This window comes from Chenopodium quinoa, unplaced genomic scaffold (genome assembly GCF_001683475.1).
Source record: "Chenopodium quinoa cultivar QQ74 unplaced genomic scaffold, ASM168347v1, whole genome shotgun sequence".
Lineage (NCBI taxonomy): Eukaryota > Viridiplantae > Streptophyta > Magnoliopsida > Caryophyllales > Amaranthaceae > Chenopodium > Chenopodium quinoa.
The window spans coordinates 773,131-795,296 of NW_018742577.1; the positions used below are offsets into that span (position 1 = coordinate 773,131).

The window sequence follows — 22,166 nt, forward strand, 5'->3', positions numbered from 1 at the left end:
GGTAAACCGCTACTTCAAGTAGCGGTTTCTTTGCAATAAACCGCCACTTCAAGTAGCGGTTTTTTAGTTTAAAACCGCTACTTGAAGTAGCGGTTTGTTTACAAAAAACCGCTATTTAATGTAGCGGTTTATTTTGGAAAACCGCTACTTCAAGTAGCGGTTTACCCTGGACTGGTTTTTTTTTCAAACTTGCATAATCACTCAAAAAAAAAACCTGCAAGTTGTGTACCTGTAAAACATGAGATATATAGCATATTTTCAACACAACCACCATAAATAACAAGTTTATGAAGATCTAAGGAAGTCGAAATTGCAAAGTCGAATATTTTTCAATTGATTAAATATAACAAAATCCAATTCTAAGCATTTACAAAAAAATTAGTTTAGTTCCAAAATATACACTTAGCTCGGGCGTTGCTTCTTCCCATGAGGTGACGATGAAGATGATGCAGCTGTCTCCTCTGGAATGTCATCCAGGCCAACTCCAACCCCAGACGTAGTGTTGCTACGCCGTCGGTTTCTCTGATACTGGCGATGCACTAGTGGAGGAGATGTCATGATAGTATGCTGAGAAGGAGTCGGTGGACGGAAGGCACGTGCTGAATGGCCTCCACGATGAGGTGGTGGTCTGATCGGCATAGTGTGCACAGTAGAAGATGAAGACGTGGACGGTCGAGGCTGCTGAATAAGGTGTGACTGCCCCACCCTAGACAAGGTTTGGCCACAAAATGATGTAAAACCCTGCATCGTCTGTATGGCAAATGGTATAGCCGTCTCTGGTGGCAAGTGGGAGATGGTCTCAGTAGCTCCCGATAGCTGGACGTGCAAATCAGCAAATGCATGTGCCTACATTTAAGTGTAGTTGTAATGTTAGTAAAATGAAATAAAAAACGTAAGAACTAGATTGAAATGAAGTGAAGTTCATACAAGCAGGAGGTCCGAGGTAGCTGGCTGGTAATGACTCGGGGGGCGCTCCTGCGAAGGTGGAGTAATGACCAGTCTCGTGATGCGACGGTACCAAGCCATGTACTCTGTCATGGCCGGGGAAGAAGTCCCAGTGAACGGGTATCCCTGGACGACTAATGCCTCTCGTCGACTCCACTCGTGTACATGGTCCGAATGCCGAATCTCCCAATTACGCTGTCCCCTTCGATCCTTCCTGTGTAGAGCAACGTCCGTGTCTATATCCTGTGGGATCGGCTGGTCTAACCCGAACTGACGAAGGACTCGGTCTGGGAGGTGGAACTCAACGACGTCAAAGCATATCAGAGGTGCCCGTGAACGCCAAATGTGCATGTCTGAGCGACAAATCTCCGGAAGTCGATCCATCACCGCCTCAGTATATGGCTGCCAAATCATCTAATTCCCAAAACAAGTATGTCAACATGTATATGACTAACATAATGGAAGAAATACAATGCACAAAAAAAAAAGAAACACCGATTGTACCTGGTCCTCGCGCTGATGGTCAAACGCATCTCTGTAGTATGGTAGTCCAGAAGCAGTATGCGCACACGATAGATGGACACGTAACCACCTGTAAAGACATGTTAATAATAATTCTTGAAAGATAGAATTGTAAGAACATGAACTTGAAGCAAACATTGTACCTGCACGCCAAAGGGTCAACACCTCGCTGATGCTGAGTCCCCAAAATGTCATCCTCATCCTCAGCCTCAGGGTCCTCCTGTGGCGGATCTCGAGGCCTCCTAATGTATGGTCGGCCAATAGTAATATGCTCCCACGACCACAACTGTAGTAGGATGAGCGGGCCTCCAATCTGTCTTGAATCTCGCTGACATCCTCGACATAGCTGCCGATACAAAAAACCAAGAGTCGCACTCCCCCAGCTGTAGGTCGAAGCTGTCCCCCAGTCTCGAAGGAACGGCAAGTAGTAGAGTGACACAGCATCGCCACTCTTGTCGGCGAACAGAATAGATCCCATGAGAGTGAGAATGTAAGCACGGCTATGGCGCTGAACTGTCAAGTCATCAGCTCCCTCTGGCATCTGTGAGAAGTGACGTCTGAGCCACGTCAACTTCAAAGTAGATCCCTCCAGAAACGGCTTACCGTTATCATCATGGCCAGGTCGAACTCCCAGCAACTCCTCAACTAGGTCATGCCATCCCTCAAATGGAGGTCCAATGACAGGAGGGCCGTGCACTCTCAGACCTAACAGGACGGAGACATCCTGTAAAGTAATGGTGGCCTCACCTACCACTAGGTGGAAAGTATGTGTCTCCTGCCTCCACCTCTCAACCAACACCGTAAGAAGAGATCGATCAAGCAAAAACCCTCCTCCCAAAATCCTATGTACACCGTAAAACCCAGCAAGCCTAACGTACTCTAGTACTCCGCCATCTACCCTCCACTCACGTCCCACGCTGACCATATGCTCCCTAACTGAGAGAACTCTATCAGCTACGCCACTCCAAACATCGTGGCTCCTATGGGAAGTCTGCAAGCGTAGAACAGATGGATCAACTGGGCCTGGACGAATCACCGGCTCCATGGGACCTACACGATAACAAAAAATTGAATTAATGTTAATCGTTCGAGAAAAAACATAAATATTAAACAAGAATATATAATTAATCATGTTACCCAGATGATCCAAATCCACCAATAAGAGTAGGACATGTCTTCTTGTTATGCCCAGGTCGCCGACAAACATTGCATGCCTTCTTCACACGATTGGGACGCTCATCCATTTCATTTCGAATTCTAGTGGACCGTCGGCCTGGGCCTCTTTTCAAATCTGGGTTAGCCTTTTCCGATAACTCATGGCCCTCTTCAAGTCTTCTTTTACTCCAACTTCTTCTAGTTGCAAAATAGGAGTTAACCCGGAAAAAGGTCATTTGCACTAAAGCGGTTATCGGGAGACATCGAGCCCCCTTTAAGACTCCGTTGAAAACTTCCGACATGTTTGTAGTCTTCACACCAAACCTGAAACCACCATCATGATGAATGGACCACTTACTGTACGGAATTTCCATCAAGTACCTACGGGCCTCTACATTCAAGTCACCAATTTTGTTGATGTAGTAATCAAACTTCTTCTTCTGCCTTGCAGTAGCTGCTTTGCCAAAGAGGTTCTTTATGACGACACTTTTAAATTTTGAGTTCACATTAGAAGCCAAGTGTCGTGTACAGTACTTGTGGTAGGCATTGGGCTCCTCCCAACCACTTCCAACTTCTTCCATTGCTGCTAAAATACCAGCATGTCTGTCAGATATCACACATAGCCCTTTCCTATCTGTAACTCGAGCACGAATACAAGCCATGAACCAAGACCAACTATCATTGTTCTCTCCTTCGACAACCGCAAAAGCAAGGGGGAATAGTTGAAAATTGGCATCCGTTCCCATAGCAATGAGTAGAGTGCCTTTGTATTTGCCATATAAATGAGTGCCATCAATGGTGATAAGGGGTCTGCAGTGACGGAATCCATCAATACATGGCTTGAATGCCCAAAAGACTCGTTGAAAAACATGTGTTCCAGGAACCGTACACTCTAACAACCTCCACTCAACAACAGTTCCAGGATTTGATTCCTTGAGAGCTTGCATGTACTTAGGCAACTGTTCATATGAACCCTCCCAACCCCCATAAATGAGTTTTATTGCCTTTTGTTTCGCTAGCCATGCTCTCTTGTAGGTTATTTGGAATCCATCAAATTTCTCTTTCACAAGTTGCACCATTGTCTTGATTTTCAATGAAGGATCAACGCGAATGACATCTAGAAGAGCATTGCAAACGAACTCGGAAGTCAGTAGCTTATGATCTCCCGAGTCGATGTCACCAACACAGTTACTTGCATGAGGGCCGTTGTACCTCAAAATTTTAAACGTAGAGAGTGTTGGATCTTTCACTCCTCTAAGCCTCCATGAACAACTACATTGTTCTTTCCTCTTGCACTCAACAACATATTTCTCTGGCTCTGCCTCCACAACTCGAATTGTTTGATTTCTAGCTATGGAGTAAGATTTCACAACATCTTTCAGTTGTTGCAATGAGTCAAACTGCTGACCAACCTCAAATTCCCCCCCATTGTTATATGTCTCATTTCCTAACCAAGACATCCATGAGTTATTCAAACGAGGATCAACTTGCGCCACTTCATTGAAGTCTGAAGTGGGGGCGCTTCCTTTAATTGCCTTATCACGAGCTTCAATTACCTCTTCATCATCATCTTCATCAGTGTCATTCATCTCTGCATCGCCAAATACATCAACATTGTTTGGGTCAAGAGAATCAAGAATGCCTTGTGGTTGTGTGCTTGTCGAGGTTCCAACATTAGGCGATGAGGCCGGAGACCTAAACTGTGAGAGATGGTCATTGACATAATGTGGATCAACAAGCATTCTTGTGAATGACCCTATGCCCACACTTTGAACACCAGTGGAAAACGGTTGATCCACACTACCAAAAAAATCCATCCCCGGAAAGGAACCAGTGTTAGTTTGCACAACTGGCTCCTTTGGAACTTGTTCAATGAACAATTGCATTGCAACAGAAGAACTCTGAGTCACAGCAATCCACATAGCTCTAACAGCGTTGTCGTCATTTAACGGAATTGCAACATATGCCCCAGCCATAGGATAACGCATAACCACCTTCAACTCCACACCTCTAGGATCAACACTCAATTCTTCATATAGCTTGTTCAGAACTTGTGAATATGTCATCGCAGAATGTACAAACACAAATTTTTGATTCCCACCCCTATACGTTATATCGCTATCTTTGTGGACAATTTCTCCACCCCAATAGCAATATAGAGGGTAGTTCGGAACCTCCATGTTTCATTCTAGAAAAGCCCATTATTAATCAAAGATATTAGATTGCAAAAATTCATTAACAGTGTGGCAATGTCCTAACATCAAGCAAGCAAACTACACAATTATAGCAACCTAAACTGAGCTATGAAGGTCTTAATACCTCTTGAAGCTCAACATGGGCATAAGTCATGACTACATGTACTTTGAGCTCATGTCCTTTGTGTATAGAAGCTCTATTTTCACTTTCAAAATCAGCAATTATAGCAACCTAAACTGAGTAATGTGATCGAAACCATTAATAATTCTACAAGGGTTATATGTAAGGTAAGTAAATCAACAACAACAACCAAAACCAACCACAAACATACATACAATTCTGAAACTCAATAACAACAACAATAAACAAGAACACTAACAACAACAACACAACCAAAACCGAAACTCAATAACAACAACAATAAACAAGAACACTAACAACAACAACAACAACACAACCAAAACCAACAACAACAACACATACATACAATTCTGAAACTCAATAACAACAACAAACTCAATAACAACAACAAACCCAATAACTGAATACAAAAAATAATTAGGGCACTTACCACAAACAAGAAGATCAGCACGTTTCTTCTGAAATTAGCGAAGCCGACCACTAAAGTCGAACCCTCGGCGTCAACAGCGGCGGCCTTCGTTGCTGAGGAATGCTCCGGCGGCGTCGGTGGATTCCTTGGCTGCGCCGGCTTCCGTTGAAGGAGGTGTGATTTTGGTGGAAGGCGTGGATGGGATTTTGGTGAGAAGACGAAAATGAAAGAGGAAAGTGAAATCGGGAAATTATACCTGCTAGAAAACCGCTACTTGAAGTAGCGGTTTATTAAAAAGAAACCGCTACCTGAAGTAGCGGTTTATTAGTAAAAACCGCTACTTCAGGTAGCAGTTTTGCTGTAGACCGGATTTAAAATTTCTTCCCCCTGAACCGGTGACGTGGACGGTACTTTGGGAATTCTTAAAACTTTGGCTGCAATTTGGGAATTGCGGTTCTTCTTGACCTTAATTTGGGAAAGAGCTCAATATTAAAAGTGTCAATGACATCAGCAACTACGTCAGCAACACTATCATAACCAGTTAGCAATGACATCAGCAATTGATTAAATATTTTGTATCAGACCAATTCTTTTTCAGTTTTTTTTTTTTTCTTCTTCTTCTTCTTATAAAATCAGGACGATTATTCAATGATTACGTTAAAAATAGTAGTTACGAGAAGGTGAAGAAACAAAAGCTGAATTTACAAAGATTATGGATGATAAATCGCAAAGAAGCTGAAACGATAAACTCTAATTGAATTTGCCTGAATTTTCTCAAAAACGTTTACTAATTTAATGGAGAAAACCATTCCATATCAATTCCATTTCAATCCACATCAGCAGAAGAGTATACTTTTATATTATAACAATTCAACACAAACTCCCAGACAAATAATATCAAATATGCCACTATATAAACAATTTTTTTTTTATAATTGGGTTTTAATTGGGGCTAGCTCATTTGTTGAAAGATTAACTTCCACCCAATTAGTTAAATGTGTATTATTAGGTCAAAACCCTAATAAATTAGAGTCTAGCAGACTTTAGTTTTATAATTATTGATGAATGCATCATCAGAACTAAAAAAAAAAAATTGTTATTTTGAGTCACTGTATACTACTAGCTTGATACACGTACAAGTATATTTTTTTAAATCAACTACCTTATTGCCAATTACATAGAATTCACATTTGTTCAAAAAAAAAAAAAAAAAAATTAGAATCCACAAAATCGAATTTGAAAGCAAATGTGATATTCTTATTTAAAAATGGCAAGCGGGATAAAAATATATGTTACATCTTACTATAAAGTCTATAAATAGTCTTGCGTAGTTGCATGGTAATCACATGAACTATTAGCGAAAAAATAAATAAATTACGGAGTACTTCAATACTAGTTTTCAAAACAAAATGTTAGTCCTCTTCATTCTTTTGGCAGCTCTTTCGGTCATCTTTCTTGCAACACTTTTCAAAAATGGTAAAAAACAACGATTTCGCCCTCCTCTTGGACCAAAAGGGCTTCCCTTAATTGGAAACCTCCACCAGTTTGAACCCTCAAACACTCAAGTCTACTATTCCAAATTAGGCAAGACCTATGGCCCGATTTTCGCGATCCGCTGATGAATAAACCTATGGTTGTCATACAATCGGCAAAGTTGGGCCAAGAGGTCTTTTAAAGGCAAGATAAGAATTTTTGTAATAGACCATTCACGGTCGGAAGAAAAAGGTTAAGTTACGGTGGGTTAGACGTAGGCCTAAGTCCATATAGTGATTATTCCAAAGAGATGAAGAACATACTAACTGTTCATCTCCTAAGCTCTAAGAAGGTCAATTCGTACGCTTCAATACGGCAGGATGAAGTCTCAAGGTTGATTCAAGAGGTTTCTTCTCTATTTTTTGATTCTAAAGTCGTCAATTTGAGTCAATTGATTCTCAATTATGCAAGCTCAAGTTCTAGCAGGATCATGTTTGGCAAGAGGTACGTATGACCCTGATTCGTATTTGCATGTAGATGAGTGCCCATGCGAGTATCATGATAGAAGGACTAATTAACAATCTCTCTTTTGTGGGTTTATCCATTTTATCTATACCTAATGTATATCAAAATTACCAACTCTTATATAGACCTTATTAATTAAAAAGAAGGTCCTCTATTAAAATAAAGATTATTATTATGTTAAAATAAAATTATCGTGTTTTTATAAAGGTCATAAGGGGTATATTTTTCTTAATGAAAGTTTTAATATACTGATCAGTATGAATAATTAAGGTTACTATATTAAAATTAGGGTCACTATGTCTAACGTAACGTCGGATGACACGTGTGTAGTACCTTTCAGTTTTACAATAATATTAAAGGTCACATAAGTTTTAATAAAAATCACTACTATATTAGTAAGGGTCATTATGTTCAACAAAACGTTGCTTGGCATGTATGGACCTCAGGTCCACATAAGTTTTTTCCTATTAAAACACAAACCACTTGCCATATATCACCTCCTTTAATATTCTTTATTCTCTTTCTAACATAAATGTTTAGAAAAGAAAAAAAAAATAGCTTTAATTAAATAAATGTATTAATATTGTTTAGTTCATTTTACTTTCCTTCAAATTTGTTAAAGGACCAACTCAACCAAAAGCTTAGCATGGGGCCTCCTTATACCCTGTGCTTAATATTCCACTTTGAAAGGAGAGGTGAATTGCTTAAGCTGGTGGTTAAGACCTAGAAATATGTTTTATACTCGATCATATTCTCCAAAATTAATTAAATCTACAAGTATATACTTAATTACCACCCCTTCTCTTTTCTAAACCATTCATTTTACTAATAAAAGTATTAATTTTAAAAAAATATATATGGGTATATTTTATACTATAGACAATTGTGCATGCACATGTCAAAAGGCTCGTTTATATATATAAAAAAAAGTCTGAAAATAGTATAGGTGCTATGTCACTCTTCCTTTGGCTATTTAATTAAATTTAAATGATCTCATAACTTCATCATCATACATTGGAAATCTTACTCATAACGTACTAAACCATGTAATATTTGAAGTTATTTTTATAAAGCAAAAATATTAATAAGTGAAAACTAGTGATGAATTAAATCCATAGAATGACATCAGCTCTACTATTTATTAACTAAACATTGCATTACTTTGATCAAATCTTTTCATTAACCAAATTAAATGTGGAAAAATATACAGCCTTTTTTCATTTACATCCCATCCATTCAGTACTATTACATAATATATACTCCATAAAATCTAACTATCTAAGAGATTGAAAAATAAAAAAGTTACAGCCTCAATTCTATAAAATAATATTGCTGCGTTTGTTGTTTGAAAATACACAGATAAAACGACAAAGAAGAGTTAGGAAGCAAATACTATAGCCTTCTACACGAAATCCAAACGATGTTCACAACCTTCTTCTTTAGTGATCATTTTCCTCTTGGGGGTGTGCTTGATAAACTCAATGGTCAATCCTCTAAGCTTCAGAAGACCTTTAAGGACTTAGATTCGGTTTGTGAGATAATTATTAACGACCATCTTAACACAAACAAGCTTGAATCGGAGCAAGACGATATAGTTGACGTTCTGCTCCGCCTCATGAATGATACTTCCTTTGCGTATAAGCTCACAATGAACCATATTAAAGCAATTTTAATGGTAAGTGTTTCACCGATACAAATATATATATATATATATATATATATATATATTTCAAGTGAGAAGGATGAGAATGATTTTATAGGCATATATAATTTTTTAAATTAATGTGCAAATTTTTTCCAGATGTGCAATTTTATTTTACTCAGATTTGATGTGCAGATTTATCATTTTTCTAGAAAAGTGATTAATGTTGTCAACTCAAAAATGAAAATTTGCACATTTAGTACAGTTAAAAAATATAAAACATTTTGCACATTAATTCTTCTCATCTTATTTATTATAAAAATCTTCTCATTGCATCTCAAGCCTTAAAGAAATTGGATGTCTCCCCACAAATCGAGATTTCCATCCACAACTAATATAAATCTTAGTAACCTTAGTATGATCTTTAAAGTAAAGTTGAAAAAAATTGTTTTACATCGGATGAATGGGAAATTGGTAATAAAAAATTGGTTTTAGGGCTAGATATATAGTGTTTAAGTTTGGTCAAACTAGATTTTTCTTAGCTTAACAAATGTGATGTAATACTATATAGTGAACTGAAAATGTAATATCTTTTAAAATAAATATTACACCTAATATAAATAATTACTCCAATATTTTCAAGTGCAATATTTTCCTTTTAAGTTTGAAGTTTTGCACAAAAACTATCTTTACTTTAATACCATCGCTCTTTTATACATATTTGTACATACAAATCAAAATTGATGTATTCAATTTGCAGAATCTTTTTAGTGGAGGAGCAAATACCACAACAACTGGGATAATTTGGGTACTTACAGAGCTAATAAAGAATCCCATTCCAATGAAAAAAGTACAAGATGAGCTAAGGAGCGCGGTACAAATTAAAGGTTGTATAATGGAAGACGATCTCCCAAAGCTTGAATACTTCAAAGCGGTTTTAAAGGAAACGTTTAGATTACATCCACCATCCCCATTACTTATTCCACGTGAACAGTTTGTAAAAGCATCATTGAAGGCTATGATATTTTACCCAATACGACAGTAATTCTTAATGCATGGACTATTGGACGAGACCCAAAATATTGGAAAGACCCGGAAATATTTATGCCAGAGAGGTTTATAGGGAGTTCAATGCATTTGAAAGGGAGCGTAGCAATGTCAATGATTCATTTCGGGGGTGGAAGAAGAATGTGCCCTGCCGCGAATCTTGGTCTAGCGAGCCTTGAGCTTGTGCTAGCCAATTTGTTATACTCTTTTGATTGGAAATTGCCTGCTGGTTTAAACATGGAAGACATTGATGACACCAATGTGCTCCCTGGTCTTATTATGCATAAGAAACAACAACTTTGCTTGGTAGCAAAAAAATTCTAAGAGCAAAGAAATTGAAATCATACATGCATGTTTCATTCATCTCTTGTCTCTTACTATCATCTTAGATTAAATTCTGTGATTAAGGCTATTTACTATGGACAAAGTATTATGTAAAATATCTTATGCAAGTTTGTGGCTGTGGTTACTGATAATATATACTACATCCGTTTCTGAAAATTCGACTCACTTACTATTCATGTGGTCAAAATAAAATAACTTTGACCACATTTTATGAACTATACAATTGAAATAAAATAGAACGTGAGATCTTATTAAATTCCCCTTATTATAAATAATTCAAATATCAACAATTTTACAATTTTCACTTATATACAACCGGAGTTATTCATGGTTAAAGATGTTAATTGGAGACCGCACAATTGCATAGTGAGTCGAACTTTTAGAAATAGAGGAAGTACAAGTAAATGAAGTTACTGGCCAAATCATACCTAAAATGAGTTGGTGATCAATAAACATTATAAGGTATGTAATGGAAATATATCCAAACTAGATATTCCACTTTTAAACAAGGGTGGATAAGATTAGAGTTTGTGACCTTGTCACGCTGGCTCTTTTACAAATGTGTGACACACCTGCATGTAAAATATGAAATGACTTTTAAAATCGACAATAATAAATTTTTTGATGAAACTTTAATATGCATACTATTTTTTTTTGCCCTTAATATGTAGAGAATAATATCATGATATGCAAATTAAAGGCTGATTTCATTCCCAATTATCTGCTCATATCTTTGACTTCTATAAGTCTAGATTGACGCATACTATCTTCTTTGTATAATATTTTCTCTTAGACTTTTATTGCTATTGATTCTCTAGCTGTACATTACATAATTAGCATCTTAGGCGTGTTTATATATTTTGTAATAGTCTCCCATGAATATAAAACATTATTCATTCTCTCATAATATGCATATCAAGATTAAATTAAAAAAGTTGTGGTATAAACTGTAAGGTCTTCTACATATATACATTATGTATGTATGTATGTATGTATGTAACGAGAGATGTACTATTTTAAATTTTTATTTTTCAACACACCAATTTAGCCATTAAATTTTGTATATATAATTCAATAAAAAAATTATTTTGAAATTATATGCTGAGACCAACTAACGAATGCTATTAAATTTAAGTTATTTTATAAACACACAACAAAATAACTCAAATAAAAGTGTTCCTTTATCAGACTACGGTTACTTTCTATAGTGGGGTATTTCTTGCATGCACATTATTTCACTAGAAATCTTGAATATGTCGTTGTAGCCATTAGGATGAGTTTCATTTGATTAACCTAAATAATAAAGTAATTACAAAATACTCTATCAATACTAGACTAAACTCAAATATTTCTGTTATTCCCACAAAGTGGGCACTTTCTACACTCTGAGATGATGTAGCTAGTTTTATTAAAAGATTGAGTTGGAAATTACCAAATTTATTCAATCTCTTCTAGGAATATTTTGTGTGGTTTGATGCAGTATTAGTACTAACAAGTAAGTTTTACCTATTTGCATTTTGCATGCACAGCTTTCCTTCCCTGTTTAAAAATTTGCCTATTCTTACAATCTTTTTAATGTTTACATATTGGTGACAGCTTTAACAGAAATTGATAAAAAAAAATATACGGTTATTTTCACAATGTGATCGATTGTATCTTAAATAAAGACTTTGAAAAGTCTAAAAAATAATTATACACAAAATAATTATTTAAGTTCTACAATGTGTTTGGATCTTGAAAAAATACTACTACAAAAAGAGAAACAAAGACTTTGAAAAGTCCAAATATAGACAAAAAAAAAAGTTTTAAGTTTCACAACGTGATTGTAGTTTGAACAAATAAATGTTTTAATTTGAAGAAAAAAAGAGTAGATTAGGTAAATAACTAATGTTTAGCTTTATTTTAATTAACCCTTACACTTGTGTAATAAGCATTTGCCCTTTCCTCAGCCGCGTGGACCACAGAAAATATGACTTAAAAGAGTTTGAACATATACGTACACACGTAGTATATAAAATCAATAGGTCCTGTCAAAAAAAAAAAAAAAAAAAAAAAAAAAAATCAATAGGTAACATCATGCTAGTCATTTTCTAGCAAAAAATAATTACTATTATCAAGCACCTAATGTAAGTCCACTTGGTAAGATGCTTAATTGCTTAGCTTAAATGCTAGAGATCTAATGTTCGAATCTTGTCAAATAAGGATGTTTGGGGGTAAAGAATTTCCCTATCATTCCCTTTACTCCTAAATGTTTGACCGATAAATATTAGAATAAAAAATTATGAGGCTTGAAATCTGATTAGCCTCCATATCAAAAAAGAAATTAAAAAAGGCACCTAATATAAGTAAAAAAAAAAATACCCATATATGACATAAAATTAATTTATTTCAAATTGAAATCAAAGGAAGAGTATATATTGTACGAAAGTATAATGGGTGCTGTACTAGTCCATGTGGTATCAGTTTTTTTTTTTTTTTTTTTTTTGGTATCAGTTGATTTAGGAATGGAATCTTACTTGATTTGTTAATGTTGACCAATATATAAGTATATTCCTCTTTAACAGATCAAATTAAAGATCAACTAAAGTTTTGTATTTTAGGCCTCAAGCTTGATGGATTTATCAAGCCCTAGACCAATTAAAGGGTGAAAATTCCCTTAATCTTTATTTTCGGGCTTTAACCCATTTCCAAGGGTTTAGGCTGTTGAGTTAGTACTTCCAATTGATATGTACATGGTTCTTATTTGGCTAAAAACACTTTTATTTAATTATATTTTATTTTTTATACAATATTTATTTTAAGATGCGATATTAAAAAGATTGGTGAAGACTAATAAGTCAAGTGAAAACAAAAACCCTACCTATCCGTCCTTAATTAGTAAAATCTTACTAGTATTACTCTTAAGATAATGTATGGAGTTTTAACTTGTAACACCAAAAGAATATAGTTTAGCTTGGTTTTAATATTATTGAATATTAAAAGATCTAAAACTAATATACGAAGTAAGTAAACTGTACTATTTTATCTAATTCTCTCCGTCCCTAAATAAATTAAAGTTCTAACAAGAGTTGTATGTTTATCATAAAATATTTGTCAGTAAATACAATTTTTATTTATAATTTTTAGTTAGGACCACATAATTAAATAAAAATTAAACCTATCTTCTTTTGTTCACCTTTAATCAACCAAATTAGAATGGAGGGACAATAAATGATTACTACATTCAAAATAACATTCTTTTACTTTTTAGAGATGTTTATTTTAATCGCGATATATGTATTTAAAATTCTATGAAATGCATCCTTACAATGACTACCATAATACTCATTTTTTATTGGTTGATTTTTAATTATTGTAATTTTATACTAATTTAAATAATTGTGATTTTATATTAATTTAAATGACATATTACTAAACAAGTATAAAATGACATATTATTAAATCTTAATTAAATTTACTAAATGACATAAAATTATTTTAAAATGACATATAATTTTTTTATGACATATAAATTTAATTTTTTTAACATATAAACTTTATAGTATCATGTCATTTTATAGTATAAATTTTTTATGTCATTTTAGAGTATAAAATGACATAAAATTTAAATTTAGTAATATGTCATTTTATGTCAGTTAGTAATATGTCATTTTATGTCATAAAATTTGTAAGACATAAAATGACATATTACCAAATGACATTAAAAGACATAAAATTTTAATTGTATTTTATGCCATTTATAGTATAAAAACTTAGAAATATGTCATTTTATGTAATAAAGATTTTATGTCATTTAATCACAAAAAAAAAATATTATGACATAAATTTTTATAGTATAAAATTTATATGTCATTTTATGTCATAAAAGTTTATGACATATAAATTTATGACATTAAATTTAAATTCAGTAATATGTCATTTAAATTAGCGATTTAGTAATGTGTCCATTTTTATACTAAAACTAGAATAGTGTCCGTGCGATGCACGGTTTATAAATTAAATTACTAATCCTGTAGGAAAAAAAAATATAATTCAATTACTAATAAAGGGCTCATTTACTAATAGTCGATACATAAATAAAGGAACGTAATTTGAATAGTATTTTAAGTTATTTGTATTTTTTTTTTATAAATTCATTTTATCAATTGAAAAATAAATGAATATTGCTCCACATAACTATGTAAGAGAAGTTGACTCATTCATTTTTTATCTCCTGTAGAGAAAAAAACTAGAATTTTCTTGTCATACCTTTCGCTTCAGTAGCTACAATCTAATACGAAGTACATGCATGTTTTACCTATCGTATTCACAAAAATCTTTAATTATTATTATATTATTATTATTATAATAGCATAAATTTTCGTTGGAAAATATTTTTTAACTTTTAGATGTATATTTTTTGATATAAGTTAATTTAATTTTACGTTAGGTTTGTATAGTAAAAATTTGAAAACTCTATATTTATTTAATATTATATTAGATATGTAGTCTAAAATTACATAGAATGGAAAATATTAATTATAGAAACGGAAAGTATATGAATCAATATAATCACAAATATATTATATGATTTGGTGAATATTTTGTGTATAACTTATAGTAGGTAATTAATGTCATTGGCTAAAAAAAGAAAAAAAAAAAAAAGGAAAAACAGAGAAGGGGATTTTGGAGGGAAAAAACACAGAACTATATTTTGTGAATTATAGTAGGTGAATATTTTGTGTATAACTTATAAAATTATAATCACAAATATATATATACGTGTCATTCCTGGTGTCTGTTTTAATATTATAATTATAATAAATTATATATATATATATATATATATATATATATATTGATGTCATTTTATACAATTATTTAAATTAGTAATATGTCATTTTATACTGATTGAAATGAAATTAGTATAAAATCACAATTTTTAAAATTACAATTATTTTCATATGTCGTCATATACAAAGTATATAGATAAACTGCAATAACATTTTTATTTTTGGAGATGAATATTCACCCAGTTTGATTTAATCGAGTAACTATACTACAAGTTGGAAGTATAGTTTTTTAATCAATTACATCACATATAACCAATCAAACTATACCACATAGATGAAAATGGCATATATGATCGACAATATATATTAAAAACATGTTTTTCCTCAAAAAAAAAAAAAAAAAAAAAAGAAAAAAGAAAAAAAAAACATGTTACCTTTTACTATATATAGTCTTTCGTAAGGGTGTCAATTTAGATAAACAGTTCGGGTTTGGGTTGGGTTTATCAGTTTCGGATTATAACGGGTCGGTTTATAACGGATTGAAATGGTTTGTAGGTTGGTTTGGGTCGGTTTTGAAAATCATCAGGTCAGTTCGGTTTGGTTTTTTTTACTGCAGTTTCTAATTGGGTCGGGTCCTAATCAGGTCGGGTTATAGTTGGTTCGGGTCATAATCAGTTTGGGTTGAACCGGATCGGTTTGAAAACGGGTTTAGCCTGTTTAAAGTGGGTTTTGGTTCAAAACAGTTCGGGTTCTAATCGGGTCGAGTTGTAATCGATTCAGGTCATAATCAGTTTGGGTTAAACCGGGTCGGTTTGAAAATGGGTTTTGGTTCAAAATAGATCGGGTGAAATCGGGGGTCCAATCATTATCGGTTTAGGTCATAATCGGTTTGGATTGAACTTGGTCGGTTTGAAAACGAGGTTACCCAATTTGAAGCGGGTTTCAGTCCAAATCATATTGGGTTAAAATCGAGTCGGATCATTATCGAGTTGAGTTAGTCAGATAATGGGTAGGAACGAGTCATGTTATAATCAAGTTAAGTCATAAACAAACTCGGTTTATCGAGTAGTGGGTTGAAACGGATCAGATCATAAACATATTGGGTTATGGATTGTAAACGACTCAGTCATAACGGGTTACCGGTCGTAAACCATTCGGTCTCAACGGGTTACGGGTCGTAAACAGTTCGGTCTCAACGGGTTACGGGTTGGAAACGGTTTGATCACAACGGGTTACGGGTTGGACCAGTTTAGGTTTATCGGATTTTTGCTTGGTTTAAACGGTTTTTTCGGTTTCAAAATGGGTCGGGTTACTATCGGGTTCAGACGTAATCCGTTCGGGTTGTTTTCAGTTTTGGGTTGTAATGGTTTGGCTTGATAATGGGTCGGATCAGTAACGGTTCGCACAAATTCTGTTCAGTTTAGTTTCAGGTTAGAAAAAATTGGGTCGGGTCGGTTTTCGATTTCCAAAAAACAGGTTTTTAACAGTTCAGTTCCTTTTCGATTGGTTCGAAACAGTCAAATTTAACGATTCGGGTCAAAAACTCACAGCTCTAGTCTTTTGTAGTTGCATGATAAGACCACGAATAATTAGCCAAGAAAAAAAAAAACCCTACTACAATTATCATCTCATACAATGCAATGCTAATATTCTTCCTTCTTCTAGCAGTTCTCTCTACCACCTTTCTTGCAATAATTCTTTCGAAAAATAATAAAAAACGACGATTTCGCCCTCCTCCCGGACCTAAAGGGCTTCCCTTAATAGGAAACCTTCACCGGTTTGAATCCTCAAATACTCACGTGTACTATTCCAAGTTAGGCAAGGTCTATGGACCAATTATCGCGCTCCGGTTGATGAGTAAACCTATGGTAGTGATTCAATCGGCGAGGTTGGCCACAGAGGTCTTGCAAACACATGATAAGAACTTATGTAATAGGCCATTATCGGCCGGAGGAAAAAGACTAAGTTATGGTGGGTTAGACATAGCCCTTAGTCCATATAGTAAGTATTTGAGAGAAATGAAGAAGATACTATATGTTCATCTCTTAAGCTCTAAGAAAGTTGAGTCGTTCGCTCCAATACGACAGGAAGAAGTCTCAAGGTTGATTCAAGAGGTTTCTTCTCTATCTTCTTCTTCCAAAGTCGTCAATTTGAGCAAATTGGTTCTTAGATTTTCATGCTCAACTTCCGGGAGGATCACTTTGGGCAAGACGTTTATGTTTCTTCACTATCTATCTGCTTTCTAATGTTTATTTTTTCTTACCTTTTCTTAAAAAAAAAAACGCCCTTTTTGCAATAGGTACATACTTATGTGTGAAACTACGCACATATATTTGCAAGATCACACTGAATTTAGTGTCGTAATCATACATTAAGTATAAATTAGGTGAATAAAGCAGTATTATTAATTATTTTCACTTGGTATCATTTTATCAATTTTCATACATAATCAACACGATGAGGAATTTCCCGAGATGAGGAATCAAGATATTTGTCTTGTTGTTGTTTAGAATTCGGAACTTTATAAATATCAAGACCAATCAACCAAGTATTTCGTATTATGTGAAAATATTCTTTTTAAGTTAAATATATTTATCGTAGGCTTATTGTATTGTATTTACATTTGATTCAATAAAATTCTAAACAGGTATAATTTAGGCCCCGTTCACTTCACCTTATTTTTGCCGAACCGAAATTATTTTTACTAAACTGAAATTATTTTTGCTGAACTTAAATTATTTTTACTAAACTGAAATTAATTTTACTGAACTGAAATTAATTTTGCTGAACTGAAAATATTTTTACTGATTCTCTATTATATTTATTCTTTAAACTTCCTGATTTTTACTGAACTAAAATTATTTTTACTGAATTGAACTTATTTTTACTGAACTGAAATTATTTTTGATGAATATTATTTTTTAAAGGTGAAGTGAACATCGAGGCCTTAGAGATGAAGGTATACATATAGTCTAATGCAATATAGAAATTTAATTTTTTTTATATATTTTAGCCCATATATTGTATTCCAGCATTGACTTCCATTCTCATGCATTGACCACCCACATGCGAGGCACATACTAGCTAGCCAGCCAGTAAAACACCTATTTCAACCATATAACCACAACTGGTGGTGCCCTACAAAGCTAACTCTCCTAAACCCAAACAATGAATTTCCTCAAAACCACCCAGCCACCGACGACCTCCAAAAATCCTAAGACCTAATCTTCTCTAAAAGACCTAGGTACCTTTGAAGCCACGCTAAATTATGAGTCAAATTAAATGGCAAAATTTGGCTAAACGTGGTCGTTTAAAAAAAAACAAATTATGTAATTAAAAGTTTTTTTTATACAAGAAAAATGAGGATTCATCACAAAATTCAAATTCAAAAGGTGATTTATGACAAAAATTTCCCTTTTTTTAATATTACATTTCTAATCCCTCTCCTTACTATAGAGTATGATGTAAATATGTAATTTGTGTTGTTGTTTGAATAATGGACAGATACAACGACGACAATGTGTTAGGAAGCAAATATTATAGCCTTCTACATGAAGTTGAAAAAAATGTTCACAACTATGTACTATACCGATTATGTTCCTTTTGGGGGTTTTCTTGATAAGCTCATAGGACAATCCTCTAAGCTTGAGAAAACTTTTAAAGACTTAAATGCTCTTTTTGAGAAAATTATTAACGAACATCTTCACAAAGACAAGCTTGAATCTGCGCGAAACGACATAGTTGATGTTCTTTTGTTTCAAAGGTTATAGGAGATTTTTCCTGCACGACAATGATATGTGCACTTTTATTTGAATATATTTGTAGAATCTTTTCGTCGGGGGTGCAAATACAAGTACAGGCGGAGTAATTTGGGTACTTGTGGAGCTAATAAAGAACCCCAATACAATGAAAAAGGTACAAGAAGAGCTAAGGAGTGCGATACAAAATAAAGGTTTGAATATTTTAAGGCAGTAGTGAAGGAAACATTTAGGCTACATCCATTAGCCCCATTACTTGTTCCACGTGAAACACTCCAACACTGCAACATAGAAGGATACGATATTTTATCCATTAAATTAAATTTACTAAAAATGAAAAAATTTGAAAATGTTGCAGATAATGTTTAGCGTTCATTTTTTAGTATGTATGTTACAAATAGATAATATTTAATGGAGGTAGTAGAAAAATAAATGCTACGAGCATATACTGCCATATATACCCCCATTTATGCAATTTTCATTGTTTCAGGCTTCATTGTTCATATTAAAGAAAGTATTTTACTCCGTATGTGCTAGTCTTAGATAGATCTAACACTTGAATTTTTTGTTATTAACATTATAACAACACAATAGTACCATAGGTCATACGTGCTTATTAAAATGGAACACTTAAAAAAGTATGTATTCTATATTTTTTTTAAAAAAAATAAATTATGTTAAACAAAGCAAGCCAGGTGGTAGATGTTGTCAATTTGTCATGCATGATTAATGCTTCAAAGATGCCTATATTTTAAAAGGGAAAGTCTTGTATGTGGTGTAGCCACATTGGTTTATAATAGTAATCTTCATTTAAATATATGAGTAACCTCAATTTTTCATAAGAGTAATTGCATGTTGTCCATAAAAGTAATCCAAATTCATTATACGAGTAAAATCAAGTAATCCAACACTTCAGCAGCAAAGGGCAGCAAGGCATCATCAGTTGATCTCTATCATTTCCGGATCAATTTCACCAACATTTTGTTGACATTCTGAATCAAAAGAAAAAAAAAACATACAAGTATTTGCATATCAACAGAGTCACAGACGAAGAGCAGATACATTAACAAATCAGAACAACCAAAATACAACTTAAACCCAAAAACCAAATCAATCCATGAAATGTGACCAACATAGCAGCAATGCAAAGAAGCAGAACAACATCAATACGTTAAACCTAGAGACTAAACAGACCAAGACACTTGACACTATTTGTCTATCCACACCAACACATCAGTAGAACAACAACATCACAATATATCAAAGTATCAAACTAATACCTAGAAACTGAAAGATCAGTAGATCACGCAAAAAAATGCCCAAAAAAAACCACACGATTTTTCTTCGATCATATGATTTCAACCCATTAAACCATTAAACTTGCGAAATCTGAGATAAAACGATTCAACCCATTAAACCCCACGATTTTCCTTCGATCATATGATTTCAAAAAAAAAAAAAAAAAAACATAAGTTAAAACGAAAGGGAAGAAGCATAATCAACAAATCAAGTTTATATTCACCCAAAAAAAAAAAAAAAAATCAAAATTATTCAACAATAAAATTAAAAACAAATAAGTTAAAACAACCGAAAATCGAAGAGTCTTACCTTCTAGAGGGAAGACGATGGCCGGTGAGGGTGGAGCGGAGGAGAGGTGGTCGGTGATTAGGGGATGAGCGCCTGAGCAGTGGTCTGTGGTCGTAAGGGAAGTGAGAAAGGGAAAAAAGGAAAAAGGTATTAGGGACTTAGGGTTGCCGCAAGTGAAAAAGAGTACGTGAGAAACGGAAAAGTGATTTAGGGTTTTAATTGATTTATATATGTAGGGGAGATAGGCTTGGATATTTGGGCTGAATATATTTCGGTTTGGATTTTCGGTTTTCGGTTTTTGGAAGCCCCAAATTGAAACCGAACCGAAATCCATATTTTTGCAAAAATTCAAACCGATCTAAATTGAAAATCGAAAAAAACCGAACTACATTGTTAATTCAATTCGGTTTAGTTTGGTTTTTGGTTTTAATCCATATTACTTTCACTCCCTGGTAGTAGTATGTACTTCGTATATAATTTTGTGTGGTTCAATTAATTGTGCGTTACTTTAATCTTGGTCTAGTTGTATTGTCATTTGTCAATATATATATTAATCCAAGGAATTGTAGAATTATAATTCGATATTGTTAATTAATTTTAAATGTGCGGTGGATAATAAATACCAATAGATTGATGTATTGAGCTGAGTCATGCATGTATGAAAAATACAGTATTTATTTAATGCTTTTCGTTATGATGCCTAAATTTAGACAAAAAAATGTTTAGTCCAAGGCCTAATAGTGAGATTAGTGACAAAATTATATTTATTAATGGTAGATCTAGATGTAAATCGACCCCTGAATAATAATTAATAATTACAAGTACTAAACATAGTTGGTCAACGGTAAGCCTTAATTATTAATAAATTAAACTAAATTTTAAAAATGACGTATATAAGCAAACTTCAGCAGTGTAAAAGAACATACGTCATCATACCTGTTTGGGTACTATAATGGGTAGGCCCCATTATAGCCTCATAAGACCAAAGAGCCTAAAAGGTCCAAATAAGTTTTACATTGCTTGGGTCCAAAAGCCCACTCATAACCTCTATATATACCCTACTTAGGGCAAAGGTAAAGGGGGTTGGTCACTCTTACATTAAGATGACCATGAAACACCTCTCTCTCCTAAACTCCTCTCAAAATATGCATTGTTTGGCAACTAACTTGGGCGTCGGAGGCTCCGCCCTGGGTTCAACCCCCGGGGCTCGGGGTTCATTTTGCAGGTCCATTCAAGGCCCAAATTCGAGGTTCTCAGACACCCCTCCAAGGCCCGGTTAGCTCATTTTTTGCCGAAAAATACCAAAAAGATATAACATCATCATTCAATCATTCATCAATTATCCTGAACATAATTTATGGTGATGTTTGATCATACTACGTATTATTATACATACTAATTCTAATGATTTTGTTCAATTTATACACCCATTATCACAAAATTAATGTTACTCCGTCCAAAAAGTTGATGCACTTCACTTTATACTACTGTATTACCAATTCAATAATGTCTCCACACATTTAAACTGAAAAAAAGGGTTATGATTATTGTGACATATATAATATGATTAATGTGATAGATAGTAAAATAATTCGTGCCGAGTATGTATTATACATGTCATTTTTTTTTTCAATTATACATTGTAGTGT

General features: G+C 33.8%; 2 protein-coding genes and 1 long non-coding RNA gene across 4 annotated transcripts; all 3 read right to left on the reverse strand.

Moving 5' to 3' along the window:
- Positions 1–310: 310 nt before the first annotated feature.
- On the reverse strand, positions 311–5,651 carry LOC110720857 (serine/threonine-protein phosphatase 7 long form homolog). 2 transcript variants are annotated; one of them, XM_021899936.1, is made up of 5 exons: positions 5,390–5,651; positions 1,611–2,517; positions 1,450–1,537; positions 928–1,359; positions 311–846 (listed from the first exon to the last, which is right to left on the reverse strand). In XM_021899936.1, exons 2-5 carry the CDS (start codon positions 2,510–2,512, stop codon positions 403–405), a joined length of 1,866 nt encoding a protein of 621 aa, XP_021755628.1. In that variant the 5' UTR covers positions 2,513–2,517; positions 5,390–5,651; the 3' UTR covers positions 311–402. The 2 variants fall into 2 exon arrangements, with proteins under 2 accessions (XP_021755628.1, XP_021755627.1); XM_021899935.1 differs by lacking the exon at positions 5,390–5,651 and adding an exon at positions 2,605–2,753.
- Positions 2,753–4,802, reverse strand: LOC110720673. Its single transcript, XM_021899727.1, has 2 exons — positions 2,981–4,802; positions 2,753–2,820 (listed from the first exon to the last, which is right to left on the reverse strand). The coding sequence occupies exons 1-2, from the start codon at positions 4,800–4,802 to the stop codon at positions 2,753–2,755; spliced, it is 1,890 nt and encodes a 629-aa protein (XP_021755419.1).
- Positions 5,652–19,633: 13,982 nt separating the features above from the next.
- Positions 19,634–20,936, reverse strand: LOC110720738. The gene is made up of 2 exons (XR_002511353.1): positions 20,539–20,936; positions 19,634–19,922 (listed from the first exon to the last, which is right to left on the reverse strand). It is a non-coding gene; the product is annotated as an uncharacterized LOC110720738 (long non-coding RNA).
- Between the last annotated feature and the right edge of the window lie 1,230 nt (positions 20,937–22,166).